The sequence below is a fragment of the Lycorma delicatula genome, chromosome 6 (genome assembly GCF_047948215.1).
Source record: "Lycorma delicatula isolate Av1 chromosome 6, ASM4794821v1, whole genome shotgun sequence".
Classification (NCBI taxonomy): Eukaryota; Metazoa; Arthropoda; class Insecta; order Hemiptera; family Fulgoridae; genus Lycorma; species Lycorma delicatula.
In genome coordinates, this window is record NC_134460.1 from 100,004,730 (window position 1) to 100,026,307 (window position 21,578).

Below are 21,578 nucleotides of genomic sequence, written 5' to 3' on the forward strand. Positions count from 1 at the left end.
TAGTGTAACTTGGGCCGCTATCGAGTGTTCTGTTATATACAGTTGTTAAAAGGGGAATCGCAATATCGATATTGAAAACTCCAAAAGCAAGAAGTTAGGTTATGTTATTTCTAGTGAAGACGTAACTTTATTTTGTGTAAAGTTAGGTTAATATGTTGTTACCGTAAAATGGGAAAAAAGTTTACGTGTTCTGAATGCAACAGTAGTTATTTTTATTATAAAAACCTGAGAAAACATGCAAGAAAAGCTCACCCAGATAAAATAAGTGACATTGCTCCAGCTCTTAAAACTAAAAAGACGTTTCAGTACAAGTGTGGTCATTGTGATAAGCAGTTCAATCATTTTTATAATTTTAGATATCATGAACGTCAAGTACATAATTTGGAAAATGGTGTTGCTTTTAATGGACAAAAATATAAGAAATTGAAGTGTCCTTTATGTGATGATACATTTCCCTTGAAAAAGAAATTATATTATCATATTGAATGTGCCCATTGTTTAAATATAAATTTAGATAAAATTAGATTTGATTCATTCGAACAGTTTTTGAAGTGGAAGGAAAATACTGAAAAGGTAACATTATCTCGATACATTAAGGAGCATGGGTCAAAGAGGGAAAGGGTAGGTAATGTTATTAAACACTATTTTATATGTCATCGTTCCGGGCATTATGTCCCAGAAGGTAAGGGCAGACGAAAACTAAAAAGTCAAGGCAGTCAAAAAATTAATGGAACATGCCCTGCAAGCATATTAGTGAATGAAACTGAACATGGTGAATGTAATGTTCAATATATATCTACTCATGTTGGCCATAATGCTGACATAGACCATTTAAATCTTACACCAACTGAAAGATGTAACATAGCAGCTGAAATTGCAAATAACATTCCTTTCCAAACAATATTAGAAAAAGCTCATAATTCAGTTTCTGATTCAGAATTAAGTAGAATAAAATTATTGAAGAAAAAAGATCTTTACAACATAAAAAGCAGTTTTAATTTACATTCCAAACAGTTATCCAATAAAAAGTCAGTATTAATAAAAGACAATCTTTCATCACTTTTGGATAAATTAAATGAAAACAATGACATTGGTGTCTTATTTTGTAAACTCCAAGGTACTCTACATGAAAGACATCCAGAATTAAAAAGTGATGATTTTTTAATTATTATTATGAGTAATTCACAAAGTGAAATTTTAATGAAATATGGAACTGATTTTATTTGTATTGATAGAACTCATGATTTAAATAGTTATGGATATGAATTGATTTCACTTTTTACAATATGCAGTAATAAACAAGGATACCCTTGTGCCTTTTTAATTGCCAACAGATGTGACCAAAGTACATTATCTATTTTTTTTGAGTATATTAAATCACAAACAGGTAAATTATCCACAAAAATATTTATGTCTGATAGAGAAGAGTATTTTTTAAATACTTGGACTTTAAAAATGAATGAACCCACAATGAAACTGTACTGTTCATGGCTCTTAGAAAAGGAGTGGAGAGAAAATATACTTAAAATCAAAAATACAAATAAACAAAATGATATGTATAAAACTATAATCACTTTAATGCAAGAACAAATTGATGTTGCATTTGAAATTAAGTTACAAATTGCGATTGAGCACTTCAGTCATGATCCCGATACAGCTGAATTCGGCAAATATTTTACAGAAAATTTTAGTAAAAATATTAATTGTTGGGCGTTTTGTTACAGGTTGAACAGTATTGTTAGTATAAATCCAGTTATTGAACGTTTACATAAATCTATAAAATATATTTATTCGCAGGGTAAAAATTCCAAGCAGTTAGATAAAGCTATATATTCACTGGTATCTCTAAGTGACAAAGTTACAAACAGTATAGTTTCTATAAATGAAAATAAACTAAAATCTTTAACTAAAGAAATTCAAGCTCGACATAGAGCCAGTCTTAAATTAGTTACAGATTTGTTAACAGAAGAAGAAAATGGTTGGAAAATACAGTCTACAACTGATTTAAAAGAAGTTTATTATATTAAAAATAATATATCACATTGTAATTGTCAGTTAATATGTGAAGAGTGCAAAACTTGCATACATAAATATATATGCAGTTGCATAGATTGCGATGTTAAATTGAATATGTGTAAGCATATCCATTTGATTTGCCACTATCTAAATTCTGAACAGAATAATTGTAATAATTCTGAGAGAGTAATTGAAGCTGTTATCACAGATGATAGTTTTACAATTCCAATTGAAAGTGAAGTTGTTATTAGTGAAACTGGTGAAATATTAGTACAGTTGAGAGAAAATGAATGTACACAAGTGACAAATGTATTAAACTTAAAATCTAATTGTAACAGTGTACCTGATGAAAGTGAAAAAGAAAAAGTTAAACAGGATTTTATTGAATTGGTGGATAATATATCGTCAGAAAGTGAATTTGAAATTATTAAAGAACATGTTACATCATTAAAAGACATTTTAAATGCCTTGCAGTCACAGACTATTTGTATTAATACTGATGAACCAGGGGAAGATGATGATCAGAAAACAATTATAATGCATGAAGATAGCAAAAGAGTTATTACCGAAAGTAACATTTTTCCTTTAAAGAAGATTAAAACAACTCATGGTACAATTTTAAAAACTAGTGATCTTGACAACTTTAAGAATATTACTATGACTTTGCTTAGTTAAAATCAAATAGGTATGATCAAAAGAAAAACTTAAAGTTCCCTTTTTGCATTCATCAGAGATACTTGGTAAATAATGAGTGCTTTATTTTTATAGGCAAAGTTTAATGTACATGTACTTATTCATTATCACTGTTTGTAAGCCTGTTTTTACTTTTTTTATTACTTATCTCTACTATTTTTCATTCACGCATTTCTTTTTTTTCTCTGAAGTGCTTTAACAGCTTATATTAATAAATGTCTTTTTATTTATTCAGGAAACAAACCTATTATTTTACATAAGTACAGACAGATTGTAAATGTTGCATATCAACTCAAAAACTGAACACTCATACTATGTCAAATAGCAGCAAGTTTGTGTTTATTAATACTGGCTATGGAAATGTAAGAAAGTTTTCTAACATTAAAAAATACTTCCTCTTTTATAACCAGTCCAAAAGATGAGTAGCTTGGATGAATTTTTTCCAACAAAGTATAATTTGCACAACTTTAAATCTTCACTAAATACATGAATACGTATCTATTCAAAAGATGTGCTATTTTTTTTTCAGATAAGAAACGTAATTACAACAAACCACATTATTTAAGTTAACACCATGTATTTATGGTAAATGCATCATATTGTAACAATTATGCATTTTCTTTAAACAGATAAATGTTCTCTTTATGTAAAACTGTTATTAGATATGTTTGTGTGTCCATGGACACCAGATGTTCACTCTACCTATTATAATTTGATTAATGAACATTAATGTAACCTAAAAGCAGTACAGCTGGAAGTATGAGTAACGTTTGCACAAGTGTATGTAAGATAGTAAAGTGCATTCCTTAACTCTCAATATTCTACATTTCAAGAAGTAGTACTCTGCTTGTTGGGTATTAAGTAAGAATAAATAACGGCCAAAGCCTTATTTCTGTAGATCATCAAAATTAAATGATGTTGGCTGTAGTTTAACTGGATATAGTCTTGTAACTTATTTATCAGTTAATGAATGAAGCAGTTGAAGCTTTTTAAAAAATTTATTTAAAAATATTTCTTTTATCTTAGGATAATTATTTTATCAATTATTACGTCTGCTTATTTGTAAAGCTATAGCATTGCAGTCCATATTAGAAAAAAGAATGTATAGCCCAACAGCACCAGTTCTGCCTTCTAAGTTATTCTGGATAAAAAAAATGGAGATTAGTTTGATCACTGTGTTTGTTTTGTGACCTAAGTTTTCTACAGCCTCTTGTATGTAAGAAATAAGTAATATCAAAGCCTTAAAGATACCTTATTAGTATATTTAAGTAATAATTTTATTTATTTATTTTTTTTTATAATTTTGACAAAGATTAAGCTTTATATGTATACTTTTCATTAATGAATGGATTAGTTGTTGCCCTACAACAATTTTCTGCCATGTAAATGATACCAAAGCATACCAGATTACATTTTATCTGTGTAAAATCATTCATTAATTATAAAATTTGATTTAGTTTCTCAAAAATGATTATTTTTATGGCTAACACTGTTATTACAGAATAAAATTTGTATAATTAAATAAATCAATATAGAAATTCAAATGTTTTACGTAATTGGTTGCTTGTATTACTAGACCCCCTGGTCATACAGTGTAATTTTTTATTTGTAGCTATGTAAATGATTATATTATAGAACGACTGAATTTTGGAAGATAATTAACAGTTAACACCCTTTCTCAGGACAAGATGGCAGGCGATGTTCATTGCTCTACAAAGCAACGATTAATGATAAAGTTTTTGTCATGTATTCATAATTAAACCATAGTCACATTTATTGTTACAGATTACCATTAAAGGCCTATTTAATCATAAAAGAGAGAACTGTGTATCTTACCTAATGGATTGTTAATAAAAAATCTCAATAACCTCAAAATCAGTAGTTTAAAAAACATTCTATAACATGATTAAAATGTTATGTTTATGTTGATTAGCGACATCTAGACAGCAAGTCAAACCAAAATCACAGATATGAATTGCATATGCTGACTCGTTAAATACTACCATTGCATAGCAACAATGTCTGTCACATTGGTAGAGTGTTTATAAAATAATCACAGCCAATTGACTAACAATCAACATTTACTTATTATTATTAACTCACTACATGTTACAATCTATTTGAGTTTTTCTAAAATATTCTTGACTATAAAAAGTGCCACTACCATTATATATTTTAAGTCTTTGTTCTGGGTTTATTTCCTGCAGAAGTATTATACAGCTTAATTTACTGTGGCTTTAGGGAACAGTCATCTCATTAAATTATCTCTGTATTCAGATAAAAGAAGTTAGTTGTATTTTCTGCAATATTAGATTAGTTGAATATAACTCTTCCAACTGTTTCATTAGCATCAGTTATGTTTGAGTTATTTCAAAATTTTTATAAAGCTGTTAATATTATTTATTAGAAAAATCATTCATTTATTGATTTATTTTATTACTGTTTCCATGAATCATTCATTTTTTAAATTAGAAAACTATAGATTTTAATTAGAAAGAACTATCATTGTAATAAAAATATAAAAGAAATAATATTCTTACAAAAAAAAAAAATCATGATAACTTATAGTAGTTTTTGGTAAAAATATTTCTTTGCTGGATATGTTAGCCAAGTTATTAATGATATAAATTGTAATATTAAGGTAAACAAAAAATATATCTATTATAATATGTAAATATGAATACATTAGTACCTATTGCACAATTATAATTTTAAGAATGATTAACTCTGTACATCAAATTTCATAAACATTACATAAATTTAAAAACACCATTTATACTTATTATAAGTTTAATTTTTTATGTTAATGTCAATATAATTTTATATTATTACTGTTCATTTGGTAAAAAAGATAAATTTTAATGAATTCTTATAGTATTAAAATATAATTATGATAGACAAGCATTAGTATGTAACCTGTTACATGAAAATTTAACATGATGTTATTTAATTTTATTTGCTAAATCATTGTAAAAGAAAAATTAATTATATAAATGACAAATAAGAAACCAGTATTCATTAAGTCAGGATTATAAAAATGTTTAATTTCATTAGCAATATTTAACAACCATTTTAATTGGTACATTTCCTGTATAAAAATCTAATTGCTGGAATGACCATCTAGAATTGCCTGTGCGCTGATTTGGTTGGAATCAAGTCAGTAGTTATTTATATTTGCATACTTTTAACTTTTGGAAAACAATAAGATAATATATAATCTGTGGTGTAAAAACAAGTGATTAAAATTTAGAGCAGCCAACATATTAACAGAAAATTCACTACTGAAATTTTAGAACTGTTGAAAACAGTAAATAGTGAGAATGCTCTGGAAAAGTACCACAATCTTTTTGTCCAATCAGTAACTGATTGGTATAAAAGATTTACATATATATGAGAAAAGATATGATTGACTGTCCCAGATGTGGACACTCCAAAACAAAAATTACAGAAACAATGTGAAAAAATTGCAGAAACAATGAGTTTTAAATTGGTATGACTTGATAGACAATTAAATGTAACTATTATTGACTGACAAAAAGATTATAATAAGATTCTGTTCAGAGGAAAAGGAATTGTGCCTGACAAGTGAATCTATCATGACAGTGCACAAAGTCATGATGTGCCCATAGAAAGTTTCTGGCCAAAAGTTTTATTAGCAATAAGGTTATCTTGCTTATTCTTTTGGTTTCCACCTGTGATTTCTGGTTGTTTCTGAAATAAAAGACTATAATAAAAATACGAAAATTTTCTGATATTGGTGATGATATTCAGCACACTGTGACAAAAAAGCGTTTAAGAGTACTGTAGAAAACTTTCCTGGCTATTTCCAGAAATAGGAACACTATAGTAGTGTATATAAATATACAAGAAGAGTATTTTCAAAAGCAACAATAGCCACTAATAATGTGGCTAATTTAATTTCTGGGAATTAAATTGTCTTATTTTATATGCAGCTGTCATTTTTACTATATATTATATAAGCTCTCAGATTTTAAGTGTGTACATATAATATGTCTACCTGGATGCAAGTGTTTCCTGTTATGAAAAAAATTGAGTAATAACAGTAATATTTTAAATTACAATCAATTATTGCAGATATTATTACAAAATATTAGAAAACATATGAAGCATTTCTATGTAAGAAGAGGTATCATTTTTTGGTTCATAGTATAAGTAGTAAATCTACATTTAATATTATGATATAAAAAAAACATATATATTTATTTAAAAATAAATAACTATTTGTAGATTTACACATTAGGATTCTATACTTTCATTCCATAACAGCTATCTTAATATTGGTTGATTGGTCATTATTTTACTTGCATCAAGTACATTAAGTATTTAAAAAACATACATTTATTTGCATCAAGCTGTAAATTTAACATATTCTTTACTGTTATCAGATATCTACTCGTACATTATGCAACGAGAATTTTTTCTACCGCTGAGAAAATATAGGGATTATTGATTATTAATGATACGATACTGGTACATTGTATATGGAATATTTATTTACTTTTTCAAAATATATAAAATTTAATAAAGTTTTCCTTTTTATCTATTATATAAAATACTGAAATGAAACATACACAGCTATAGCGTATCAGGATTGGTCTTTTGACCCATGTAAATATTATGTATTGTGCAAACATTTATTTGTGGAAATAATCCTGCTTGTATACTGGTTGATGTAGACTGTGTAGAACATTTACATTCAAGTTATTATTTGTTATTTTGACAGAGTCCAATATTTTATTCAATACTTCAGTTTTATTTTTGATTGACTCATCTACTTAACTTTCAACCACTGCTGTAGATTTCTATCCCACCCCCATGTCGCTGAAGAGTCAAAATATCCCTCCAGCATCAACTAACAGAACTTCTTAAAAAAACAACGACCTGTGTGTGAGTTTGCATCTGGAAGATACAGATATTTGCTTACCCGTATTACCAATTTTGTTAATACCAACAATTTGTAAAGTGCATTTTCCTTTCACATAGTTTAAAAAGAAAGCAGAATTTTTACATTCCTTAAGATGTAAATTTAAATACTTCTTACATGTATTGTAATAATTTCCTGTTATAGTGAATGATCACCATGTTTTATTTTTTGTATTCAATAGAGTAACAAGAAGTGCTGATCCAAGATCATTTACATAATTAAATTTTAAGTTGTGCAGTTCTTGTCTTTGAGAAACTCCTATTATTCCAAAAATCTGATTACTTGGAAAAATGTAAATTGTATTGAAATTGTTCATGAAATTCCCAGAGTAGAAAGAATGTATAGAATAAATTTAATGAATATTTGCTAAGGCTGTTAAATTAAAAGAAGGAAATATTACTTAAAAAAATGTTCAGCTGGATTTGAACATCTCCCTCAACTCAAGCTGACATTGTGATCAGGATGGCAGGCTTCTTAACCATTCATACAACTCAACCACTGGCACCTACTCTGTAAAACAAACTTTATATTATAAAACAGTGATAGCCTTCACTATGATTGCGCTAGAGAATTATAGCCTAGTTGAAGAATAGAATTGTAGCCTATAGAATTTTCAGATGAAGAAATTTAAAATGAATTATAAGTCACCTATACAAAAATTCAAATGACTAAATAAATAAACCATTTACAAGCATGAAATCAATTCTGTAAAAACTACAGTGCATTCAACATAACAGAAGTATTGAATGTATTATATTTAGACTCTGTTTAAAATGTTGCTCATGAAATTTACATTGTCAAATAAAACTGGTCGTCAGGTACTTCATTTAGACATTTTTTTTATTTCTTCAGAAGAAAATGTTTTAGATTTTCCTTTTGTAGCCTTCTGATTCTCTTTTTAAAAAAGCAGTCAGCTTAGTGTATTTTTTCATGTCTCTTCCGTGTTTCAAATTTAGAGTAGCTTTTATTATTAAATAATGTGTCATTTCATTTTTTTTGACAGTTTTTCAATATAAACAAGCAATACATTTTCCGAGAATGCGTTTACATTGTTTGTTAATTTCCAATCCATGAACTAACCTTATAATTTTTCACAAACATTTTTTGATTTCTGTGGCAATAGGTTATTAGTCATAAGTTCTGCCTTTTTTTTAATATTGATTGGTGTTATAGACATTTCTTCCTCAGATTCCAACATAATCTACAGAAGGATAAACAATGTAATATAGAAATGTAGTTACCAGTTAGTGTACTTTCAAATTAACCTTGTTTGCTAACTACTAAATCAGATTAAAATCAGACTAAAAAAAAGATGATACACTACTCCCTTCTGACTGGTCAGTGGTTGAAAAGAGTAGATGTTTAATTGGTTGAACACCTGAATCATAATGAAAATTTGTTTCATAATGACCTTCATTATGATACAGGTTCTAGCCGCATAAATCAAATGTTATTGTACAGCAGTACAAAAAAAAATGTAGATTATAATCAGTAAAAGTAAATTTTCTTCTCTAAATATTAATATGTGAGTAATATATAATAATAATTATTACATAAGTGAGTAATAATTGATCATAAATTGTAAAATTATTCAATATAACAATTATATTATTAATCATAAATACATTAATAATAAATTTACTATTTAATAATTTATTTACTGTTATTTAAAACTAAATCCCAAATTTCAATATAAATTCAAACTGGCACATAAATCAAACTTCATATTTATGCTGGTTAAAAATTAAGTGAGATTCATGATATAAGTTTATTACAATGATTGTACAAATGAATGTACTTTTTTCTTACTGGTGCTTAACTCACAGATACAGCAATAAAAACATTAACATAGTCAGCAACCTCTCTATAAATCAATATTTTTAACAATATATTTGTAAAACAAATAATACACAATTAATTCGTAGGTTACAAAACATAATTTTCCAAATAGAATGCAAACGATAAGGAAAATATGAAAGAAATTAATAAGAGTGCTTTTATGCAAGCATAAATTATTTTGGGAAGATGTGGGAGATTGATCTGAGCCAAGATGTAGTGAATAAATAACTTGGTGATGTATCAAGCATATTAAAATCTAATAATTTATGTGCTAGAGATGTGGGTTATAAAATAAACATCTGCAAAATCTACATTGACAAAATGACGCTTTTCAGGAAAAAATGTGGGTTTTAAGTTCTAATTTAAAAATATAATAACCCTTGCAAGTGAAAAAAAAAAAAACAGAAATGTTATCAGCATGTAAAAGAAGTTTGGGTACAGAGGAAAATGCACAATATAAAAGGTTGAAATCAAGGGATAGTTGGTTGAAGGAAATATGTGCAGATGAAGTAAATAAGAATTAGGTTATAGATTAGCGGTGATTGTAAAAATAAGGAAAGGCAGACCAAGTTAGCAGCTAGAAACTGCATATGATTATGACTGTTAAAATAAAAAGATTTTATTTAAATGCACTAGCATCCCAGCAAAGCACATTAGCCTTTATTAGAGAATGTAATGGCAAACTAGATATGTGAAAACCAATTTAGTGGCTACTTATTGCAGTGATATTTATTTATGTACTCTAAAATAAGCTAACTTTAAAATATTCATGAAATTTTTTTTTTTTATTATAACAATTACTCAAGTTTGCGATGGTTGTGTTTTTTTAGTTTTTGATAATTGATTGTTATGTACTTTTTAGCACTGAATCCAAAAATTACCTATATTTTTTTCCATCATGTCAGGATTTTTTGCAAATCACAAATTAAAAAATTTGTAAAGTTGTAAAAATGTGATACAATAAAATAAGATATAAAACGTTTTCTTTTTTTTATATATAATTAATTAATATAATAATTCACTTTTTTAGTGTACAGCTAAATGCATTATTATAACTAAACAGTTGAGTGGTCTGAAGAGGAGGGGTCATTGAGCCCTTCATTTCTAATGGAAACTGCCATGAAATAAGCCGAATTTCTATTATAAGGCATTTTTTAATTAATTTGTTTATTTGTTTAATTTTTATGAGGTACGTCATGTCTTTAGAACTACTCCCACTCTTCACCACCTGAATGACAAAGTATGTAAAATACATACAAATTTATTCCATGTGTCAGAAGTTTCTTTGGATGGCTTTTACTGTACTTCACATTTTTCCTTATATGTTCTCTATACGATTCATCTTGGTGTAACATCCAGCAATAGTCTCCCATCATCATAATAGTCCATTTTCTTTGATACCTACTTTACATTTCTTTCATGTTCAGATGAAATCTCACCCATCTCTTTGGTAACAGCATCCAGATTTTCAGGAAAGTAGTCCACATGTGAATTTAGTAAGTGAACCTTCATGCTCATGTCATGTTCAGATGAAATCTCACCCATCTCTTTGGTAACAGCATCCAGATTTTCAGGAAAGTAGTCCACATATGAATTTAGTAAGTGAACCTTCATGCTCATGTAACACCCTAAATTTTTGTACTTCTGCAGCATGTTCTCAAAGACTGATTTGAAGTTTGGATCTGCCCAGAAACTTGGTTACTACATCAAGGCATCAAGGCTCCACAGGCTAAACACTGTCGACAGCAAACACACATGATAACTCGTCAACAGCACTTCTTCGATGGCACCGCTTCTGATTGACCAGTCGTGTCGCTAGCTGCTCCTGATGCTGACTGAAGGCTTTCAGAAGGATCCAAAATCCCATCGGCGTTGTCTATTCGATAATAGATTTGTACCCGTATGCTGATACATGTCTTTTATCGAGATTCATAAATTTAGACGAACCACAGAATAAATTATGTGTCGACCCATTATCATGTTCAGGGAATATATAATCAAATATATATTCTATATCAATTTTTGTATCAAATTTATAATATACCACAATATCTTGAACGTTGGCCTCTGTTTGTGTGCCCAAATAAAAATTGACAAGCAGAATACCGAAGTGGAAAGATGGTGGTAACCCCGCCGCCGTATTCGCCAAAATCACGTCCAGCAGATCCGGATTGTTCTACATATGATGTATATGAAGGCACTAAAAATTGATTGCCGACAGTTTCAAATTTGCCAACACTTAAATCATTATCTCCAGATCCAGATTTATAACCCATATTTATTTTTAAAAAACCAGCAGTTTTACACTCTTAATTTATATAATGTTTATCGGTAAGATAAGGCATGTGTGGACGTTGCGGATTTAAAACACATATTTGCGGACGGTATTCCCATAAAATTGGAACATTAGCCATTGAATTCGACATATCAAATATACGAACGTCCTGCATTATTTCAGGTAAGGTAGGTGCTCCTTTATATGCGTCGTAGTTTTGACAGTAATAATTTTTTAAAGGGTGAATATTACAAAACGAAGAAGGAATATCTATGTACGAGAGCTTTTTATTTGCATCCTGTAATGACGTTCATACCATTTTTCAGAATCATCAACCAACGGAATCGGTACTGCTAGGAATCATTGGAGAATCTTGTTCAGTTTTATAATGTAAATTTAATCCATTGTATTTGTTATTTAACCCATGACAATGTACTCCTAAAATGCAATATGTCGAATTGACGTGTGTCATATTTGCTGAATTTGTAGCAAAAGGAGCACGATAACCAACAGGAGTACATACAGTCGTACATTTTGTTACTTTCGAATTTTTGGGTAAAGAATTAAATTCTGTTTGTGTTAAATACCAAGGTATTTAACACAAACAGAATATATCACATGGTACGTGCGCAAATGGTGTAGTGACCAATTTCTGTTTTGTATTTGTATCATATTTACCTCCTACATCTAAACATTTGAACTGATAACCCATTGAACATAAAATTCGATGGTGTGTGAAACATAGGTTTCCAGTTTTATCTGGAAACCTATCTATGAAACACAGGTTTCCATCAAATTTTCTTTATGTTTACTGGTAAATATGCAAACACTGGGTTACATATGAATATTTTATAATTTCAAGTGGAAGTAATTTTATAACATACTAATATACATACATTTTAAAAACAATTCACAATTTGTAAAATCTCTAATTTTGTTGTAGTTGTCATATGCTATAACCAATGACTGTAGGAAACACCAGTCGCTCCAAAAAAAGCAGCCTAACTGTTGCCAAGAATAGAAAAAAAAAAACATCATATATAGTTTGCTAAGAAAAATGGGTTGTAAAATGACTTCTAGTTACCTAAGCTATTTATATTGTTTACATCAGTAATCCAAGCTTACTGGAACGCAGATGGTATTCATTCTGTTCATCAAAGTAAGTGGGTGAATTGATAACATTATTAATTTCAAAGAAAGAACTTTGACTTGCCATCTGAAACTCAGCTGCTTTATAAATGTAACTACCATAAGAGGGATGGTATGAAGAAACAAATCAATTTACCCCTTTTTCTGTGGAGAAACAATATATTATACACATAGCCTTCAATTATCAAGAGTAAAAATTAAATACAGTAAACAAAACAAATAATTTTAATCCAAGAAGAGACAATTAAAACTTTAATAGCCTTTTTTGCATTAGTTTGATATCTCATTACCTTATAGTAAGTTCAACATTTGTGATATTCACTTATTTGTACAGCATGTCATAAAATTCCTAAGTATACTTGGCATCTCATTGCAGCAGTGTGATCTCAGTTTACTTTAAAGTGATCCTTTATTTTGTTACTTTGACAATTGTAATATGTGAAGCTACAACTGGTATGCACTTCAGTTCACAGTCTACAGGAAGTAAGCAGCCACTTATTTATATGCTTTTTTTTTTACTTCATTGAACTGTAATGCAGTTAATTGGTAATATCATTACTTCTATAATTATAACTAGATAAAGAATTTAATTCATGCCCATTAATAACACTATAGGGGAATTAATAGGGAATGGACACGGACATTTGTTATTACATTTTAGATGGGTATTGATTTTTAATGTAATTTTGAAACAAAATTACTTTTAAAAATAATTTTTTATCTTCTGTGACACTGAATCACTCTTGTACAACAGTAAAATATAAAATTAAAAAAAATCTTTTTAAAGTAAACTTGATTCTGTTTTTCGTTAAAATTTATAATTCTATATAATGTTTACTAAAGCCTATTATAAGAAGTGCAAATTATTTTATAATTTTCTGTTGTTAATTTTTTATAATTTGGAAAGAGGTTTATAAAATGTAAAAAATTTAAAATTACATTTAAAAAATTCATTAAAAAACAAACGGGGTACATACAATTTATGTTGAAAATTAAATTTTTCTATATAATGATGTACTTTAAAAACAAACTAAAATCACATACTTTTTCCCTTGTTAATAGTCCGTGCATTGCTAATTGTTAAAGTTTTTAATGTATTATAAATAAATTATACAGAGAATAAAAGCTTTTTTGTTTTGGTTGATGAATTAATTCACAACAGAAGCTTGTGCATGAAAATATGATAATGGAAATTTTTGTAACATATGAAAAATGCCATGCCTTACAGAGATTTGAATCCGAGACCTCTGGATGAAAGCCACCGCCTCGAAGTACGACTTTACAACAAGCCATGTATTAAATTTTTATGAATTGTTAGTACTGAGCTACAGGTCTAAAGACAGCTTTATTTTTCACTGTACATAGTACAACAAAATACCTGCTTCAAGTGCATCCAAAATTGGCTAGTGATTGATCTGATCCGGAAAATGGATTAAAAAAATTCCTGGTATTAAATAAATTTAAATTATTATAATATTCATATTAATTATTTATTACAACATTGAAGTGTGATTTAGACCACTTTAAAGAATCTACTATATTTATATAAAACATACTTAAAATTACAACGCACAAAAAGTATTTACAACTAATTACACATTAAAAAAAAATTAAAGGCCAAGGCGTGCTGGAGTACGGCGAGGAGTACCAGGTGTTCCTGGTTCACGCATTCCTGGAGTTACTATCTCACTTCTGTAAAAATGAAAAAAAGAATATATTATCATCACAAGTATACGCAATTCAAATAAGCATTCACACCTATAAAAATAGAAACCAAATAAGATTTTAAGTAACCTTTTGCACAAATCTAAAGCAAAATGACAACAAATTCACAGATCTCAATTCTTCCTAAGGTATTATAATATAAAAGAAAATCATGGAATCATTAGCACAAATATTGTTGATGTACAATGGTTTAGAAAGTTTGTCAATTCCGTTGCCGACTCAGATACTCCCCTTACAAACAAAACGTCTAATAGACATGTTGCTAAAAGATTCATTCATATTGCTCTTCCTTAATAAAAATTGACCAACAGTGATAATTGAACTGTTCTTTTTCAAAATACATTCTACCTTCAAAGACATATAAAAACTTAATAAAAAGAATTAAATAAAAAGATGTATAGAGCCTCCCCAGCCTCTTAGATCAACTAAGATTAAAGAATTAGGATATTTTCTATTTTTTTCAAAAAAATTACCTTTTGGATTTATCAGTAAACTTTGTGGAATTCAGGTTATCTGGGGACTCCTTGTCCTCTACCTGGGCCTCTTTTAGTAATGGTCTTGTGATTAACATAAAATTGATATTTCAGATAAGATCAATATTTATTGAAACTAGACATATAGACTGGGTTTTTTATCTGCACAATGTTAACAGTATGAGTCTTTACATGTCTTAATATTTTAAATAAAATTAATGCAAAATTTTAATTCTTTTCTGTTAACTTTACATTTTATACATGTACAATTTTTCTAATGGTTACTTCTACAAGAACTATAGTCCTATGGCTGGTAGAAAACAAAACCTTTTCTAATCTGCTGCTGTTCCCTAATGCATCATAGTGGCAGTAGTGAAGAAACAGTACTAAAATAATTGACTTCATTGCCTCTAATAGGGTTTAGAAAGATATAATAATGCTAAATTATTTCTTTTTTTGTTTTTAATTATTTTATTTTATCTTTTATGTACTTTGCTGATGTGTTTTTTTTTTTAAATAACTAAACATTAATTTTCTTTTAACTATTGATTTATATCCCACCACTAATTTACAGATTATGTAAATATTAACTACAAGCTATATGTTTATAATAATTCATAAATAGCAGTAATAAAAGGTTATTTCATCAGTAAAATCTATCTGCTGCTGACTTTGTTTAATATTATCTAGCAAAATGACTGCACATTCCTTAAATTAAATAGTGGTAGAAATGTATTTACAATATCTATTTATTTTTTAATATTTCTTAATATTTGTAAGTTTTATACCTTGACCTGATTATATGCCTATTAAAGATTTTAATATTTAAAAACATACCTGCGTGATCCAACAGTGTTCTTTCTTTCTCGTTCTTGTTGTCTTAACAGCATTTCCTCTTGAGCTGCTTTCATCTGACCTTCCATTTCTTGAAGATGTTCTAATGCCTGTCTTCTTTTAGCTGAACCAGAACGTCCAGTCTCTTTTACAGAGAAAAACATTGGTCCTAATTCAGCAAGCCATTGCCCATCAACTGCAGTTACACATTGCATGTATTCCTACAATTTCCAATAAATAAAATAACACATTAATTACTACTATAAAGAAATATACACAAAAATGTCTAAATAAATGGCAAAAATTTAACAACTAATGTAATAAGTAAAATGATCTAGGAAAAATATCCTTTTTATTTTGAAATCACACTATAGCAACAAGTTGTAAGCCCAGCTAGTGCTCATTGGTTGGTATTCCCCAATCATAACCAAATCAGTAGGTTCTCAGATTTCTTGAGGTATTTTTATTGAATTATGTCGATTAATTAAACCTGCAAATAGCAGAGCTGAATTATACATATGCAAAATTATTTCATGCACTTGTCTTCACAGTTTATGACCATTAGACTCTAATATAATACTAGCACATTCAATTATCTAGCTCAGTACAATTCTAGTGATACTATAAATTTTATTGTAATCAGCACATTTTTGTCTAGTATGGAGTAAAACTCTAGTATTAAACTCAAGCAAAAGAGCTCTCCTTGATTAAGCGAATCCAGTTTTAACTGCCATTTAACCTAAATCAAGCGTCATAATTTGTATATCACAGTTTCCATTCATTCAAACAGGAAATACATGTTTAGTAATAAAAAAAAACATTCTCTTGACATTCTGGATTGATTACATGCAAAATGAATATTTTTAACTTAAATTTTTTTTATTAGGCTAGTATATAAAAACAAGCCAGCCTCCATGGCAAGAGTGATAGTGTCTCATCCAGAGGTCCTGTGATCAAATCATGGTCAGGCATGGCATTTTTCACACCGCTACAAAACACTCATCTCAGCCTCTGCGGAAAGAATTGCTTGACTGCGGACACGAAGGTTAAAAAAAAAAGAAAAAGAAAAAAAGGATATAAAGGAATGATTAAAATATATTTTTTCACTAGGTGTTATCTAACAGAAAACAAGCTAAATTTGAAGTATTATTAAAATAAAACCCATTTATAAATGAAATAACTTCATTAATGAACAAAAAACACAAGAAGGTAAGAGTTGACTACAACCTCAGTAACATTTTACAAGTTATGCATACATTCAAATTTTTATATTTATTCTCTTCATATCTCGATCTCAAACGAACAAAATGCAGCCTCTACTTTTTTTTAATCATAAATAACATTCAACCATTACAGTCAATGGTCACTTAATTTTAAGAGACAATCAGCCACAAAAGGTAAACCAAACCCTTAAGTTTAACTTCTGTGATCTACCATAATCTGATTAATAATAGCTCTAGCAATAATTAAACATTACTGTCAATAATGCAGCTTTCTCAGACTTTCAGGTATGTTGGAACAATCAAATTCCATTAAAAAAATCCATCCAAAGCCATAAATGTATATCATTAATTTAACTTATATTGACGATATAGTTTAACATTACTAATAAAAAAAAAGAAAAGAAACACATACATTATAATTTAATTTACCTTAGCAGTCATTATGAGTTCATGGTACACAACATAATCAGGAGTGAAACCCATTCCAAATAAAGCTGATGTTGGATGAAGATGACATGGCATTCCTGTTCTGCAATTTACATATTCTCCTATACCTTTCAGTCTTGCTGCCTGATGAAAATAAGCTATATATTAACAAAAAAAAAAAAAACCAAATTGTTTCACTGTAATAAATAATAAAACAGATAACAATTTTTTTTATGATTTGAAGAGCTAAATGATTTTCCTTTAATAAAAACTAATCCGCATTTTACACTTTTTAAGAAAAAAAAACTGGTTTTGGTAAGCAATAATTTTTTTACAAGTAATAAATCTAACTAGAGCAGAAAGTATTAATCATATTTTCAGAATCAATTACATATTATTGGAAGCAAGTAAAGAAAACATGAGCAGGCAGGAGAGTAAATTTTAGGTTCAAATTATTTATAAAAAAAAAAAAAAAAAAAAAAAAAAAAAACATTGTATCAGTAACCCTAAACAAGAAATACTGAAATAGAATCATACTAAAGGAAGTATTCTTTTTTCATTTCTGCTAAGCAGACTACTGTAGATTTCTACAGTCCAAAATACTTCCGATTCAATTCTTTAAGCCTCTGGTTTAAAGAACTGATTGCCATTTAAAGTCTAAATATCTCCATTACTTTTAATTTAAGAAATATCCTGTTTAATTAATTTTTTTAGAAAGTAAATCAACTGTAGCACTGTTACACTAGTTTCTTTGTTCAAATGACTTAATTGCCAATGAGTTCCTATATATTCACATCAGTTTTCAGGATATGCATGCATTCTCAAGTAAAATAAATTGACTTCATCTTATCATGTTAACCATAAATCATTTTTTAATATTTAAATAGCTTTGACCCATCAGCTGATGAATCATGCATCTTCTGCTGAGGTATAAATCATAGTGGAATTGGAAAGTTCTACTGTATAGAACTAAACAAATCATTCTGGAATATTAGAGCTAATTTATGGCAAGGCTTTGAGTATAAGCTCTGTTGCCAAGCTCTATAGATTGAATATCTACTCAATGACATAGATATGATCAACCATTGTTTAGCTACTCTAAGAGAAGCCACTGCGGTTAAAGAAAAATAGAATTACCAGGCATATTATAATAAAGTGTATATATTTCATTCTTCTTATTTATGAAATTTGCAAGCCAAACACATATATCTTTGTGTAACAATTTAGGGGACTTTTTAACTTGCATACACAAATCACATTAATGAGAAAATATTACTCCCATAGTTTATATTATTTATTTATTTAAATTTTTTTGTAATTATTTAACAAATAATTAATTAATTTTATGTATTATCATAAAGTGATTAAATTAAATTTGATATTAAGAGAAATGAGATGCAAATCAGAATTCTTGAAACATCACACACAGTATATAATATTCTATGAACAAAAACATAATAAAAATCAAAACTTACAGATATTTAATTTTATACAGAAAAGAATTAACATTTAATTATCTCTAAACTGAAAGTTTGTAGTAAAACAAATTAATAAAAAATAAATGTAGTACTTCATTAATAATATATTTCTATTTAAAATAATAATGGCACAAAAACAAAAAAAATTACCTGAACAAATGCACTTTCTAATAATATCCCAATCAGTACCACAGGAAATAATTTCAATTTTTTGTTGTACAAGAATATCTTTCAACTGTTGGCGAACTTCTCGTACCTTTCTCATTGCTTTAATGTGTATGAAATGTTCATTACACCAATTAGCTGAATAACTGTGATAAAATACAATAATATGTATATATTAGCACTAAAAATTTAGAAACTTATAAAAATAAAATCAATGCAGTTGCTTGTTTTAAAACAATTATACTAAGGAGAAATATATCAATTACAGTAATTAATATTATTATATAAAGACTAATATTATCTAAAAGATTATTATTATATAAATATTATTATATTATTTATTAATATAATAAATACAATTATACTATTTGTTTAACAGGGGGTTATCTCAGCAACCACTGAACTGATCTGAAAAATCCTTATTATTAAAAATTTATTTGCTTCAACAGGCCACATTTCAAATTTAAAAAAAGAAAAAAGATTTCTTTATATTTTTCTACAAATTTGAAAGAGTAATTTAAAAAAAGTTAGATGAGGAAATGTCCTCCAGTAAATATTTTACACAAACATTTAATTTTATATTTAAAGAATTCAATTATTCATTTTCTTAAATGTTAGGATTATATGATTTCATAAAGAAAAACAACTGAAAGTTGTTCATTTTTTAAAATTGAAGGAGACCAATTTCTTTAACAATGAATTATTTACTCATTTTCAAAAAATAGGAACTAAAAAAAGATGGACAGAATATTACAATTTTCATTAACTAGATGGGGGCCAAAGATCTTGGAGAGACAAGAGGTCCTGAATAACTTTGACATCACTAGAATTGTTGCATCTAGAAAATTCATATGTTTGTGAGAGTACAGCTAGAATAAATAATCACCAATTAGAATAAATGTCTTCAAAAAGTTTAATGATACCAAATATAAAGAAATTTTAATTTCATGATGTATGCAAGGGACCCCTAAATTAATGATACCACTGAGTTTCTTACCTCCTGGATGCAGGAAAATTATTTAACAACAGTAGAACTGATACATTAAGTACCATGGTCAAAGCATAGATGAAACTGTAAGTGCGAGCAGAATACCCCATTATAGCATAGTTAATGTCTACAAAGCAAGCCTTTGTTATCCCTGTTTTTGGCAGTGTGTTATATTAGTTTGACTGCTCTGTAAGAATCATTTCTATCTGTACTGTTGGTTTGAGTTAAAATGTTTGTTCCATTAGAATAATAGAGTTCCTCTGAGGATGTTTTTTTCAACATATCTCAGCTCTGGTAAAAATATCTTCTTTTAATTTAATTTCTTAATTAGAATATTGCTAAATAATTTTTTAATACTTCATGTATTCTAAATAAATAAAAAAACCCAGTAGATAAATTTCATATCTGAAAAAAATGTTTGCATTCTTAGAAAAATATTTCCTACCTATATATTACAGAAATAGTTATATTCATCTATTATGCATAAAGAAATTACAAAATATTTATTTTTATTGACTTTTAATATTTTATTGTATTATTTTGTTTTCAGAAAATAAGATCCTTTATCAGTTTACTTTAAAAAAAAAAAAAAATATATATATATATATATATATATATATATATATATATTACCTAACACATTTTAAATGTTATTGGGTAGTATTTGAAATTTTTTTTTTCTGTAAACCCACTGAAATTCTATAATATGTAGTCCACGATGACCATAGTAATTAGAAAATCATTGAAAATAAATTATTTCATTATAAATGCAATTTTTTTTCAGTAATGGCTTTAGGAGAAAAAAGTACTCCTACTATTTTCAAGGGCTACTGACCCTGACTTTGATATTTGGATCAGTCAGGCCCTTCAATGTTTTTTTTTTTTTTTTTAATAGAGGCTGTTAAGTACAATAATAACTTTGTGTTGTAAACCTTAATTTTAATTTTTCATGACATAATTTTGCTTTTGTAAAAATTATTTTATTTTTATTATTACTACGATGATGTGTGTGGTCATGGACATATCTGTTTTGTTTTGTCAGTTTTCTGTCACATTTTTAAATTTATTATTTAATCATTAGACAATAATCAAATTTTCTTTATCTATTTATTTTCTTCTGTGTTTTTTGCAAAAGTATTTCACCTACATCAAACATTAGTTTACTAAAAAGTACATTTTTTAAAAAAGCAAGTCCAGTAAGTGGAATAGTAACCTCTAGACCAGAAATAAAGCCTTTATTTGCTTATTAAAAGAGTCATCAGTTTGAAAGATTAATCAAGAGAAGCTGATTAATTAATGCAAATAATATTAAGAGTACACCATAGCGTGTTTGATGGCAGCACTACCAA

General features: G+C 27.8%; 2 protein-coding genes across 3 annotated transcripts in view; one reads left to right on the forward strand and one right to left on the reverse strand.

Moving 5' to 3' along the window:
- Positions 1-79: 79 nt before the first annotated feature.
- On the forward strand, positions 80-5,313 carry LOC142326071 (uncharacterized). Its single transcript, XM_075368193.1, has one exon. The coding sequence runs from the start codon at positions 169-171 to the stop codon at positions 2,689-2,691; it is 2,523 nt and encodes an 840-aa protein (XP_075224308.1). The 5' UTR covers positions 80-168; the 3' UTR covers positions 2,692-5,313.
- Positions 5,314-14,359: 9,046 nt separating this feature from the next.
- Prp16 (ATP-dependent RNA helicase l(1)G0007) overlaps positions 14,360-21,578 on the reverse strand; it is a 52,829-nt gene continuing 45,610 nt past the window's right edge. Inside the window, exons 19-22 of one of the 2 annotated variants that reach the window (XM_075368195.1) lie at positions 19,227-19,387; positions 17,602-17,756; positions 15,953-16,170; positions 14,360-14,609 (exon numbers count right to left, since the gene is read on the reverse strand). In XM_075368195.1, the coding sequence (XP_075224310.1) occupies positions 14,528-14,609; positions 15,953-16,170; positions 17,602-17,756; positions 19,227-19,387 (616 nt within the window). In that variant the 3' untranslated portion in view covers positions 14,360-14,527. Of the gene's footprint in view, positions 14,610-15,952; positions 16,171-17,601; positions 17,757-19,226; positions 19,388-21,578 lie in introns of those variants that run through there. The other variant, XM_075368197.1, reaches the window with a different exon arrangement.

Bases quoted from the DNA above. Each gene is read 5' to 3' on its own strand.
- LOC142326071 (XM_075368193.1), top strand. From the start codon at position 169: ATGGGAAAAAAGTTTACGTGTTCTGAATGCAACAGTAGTTATTTTTAT.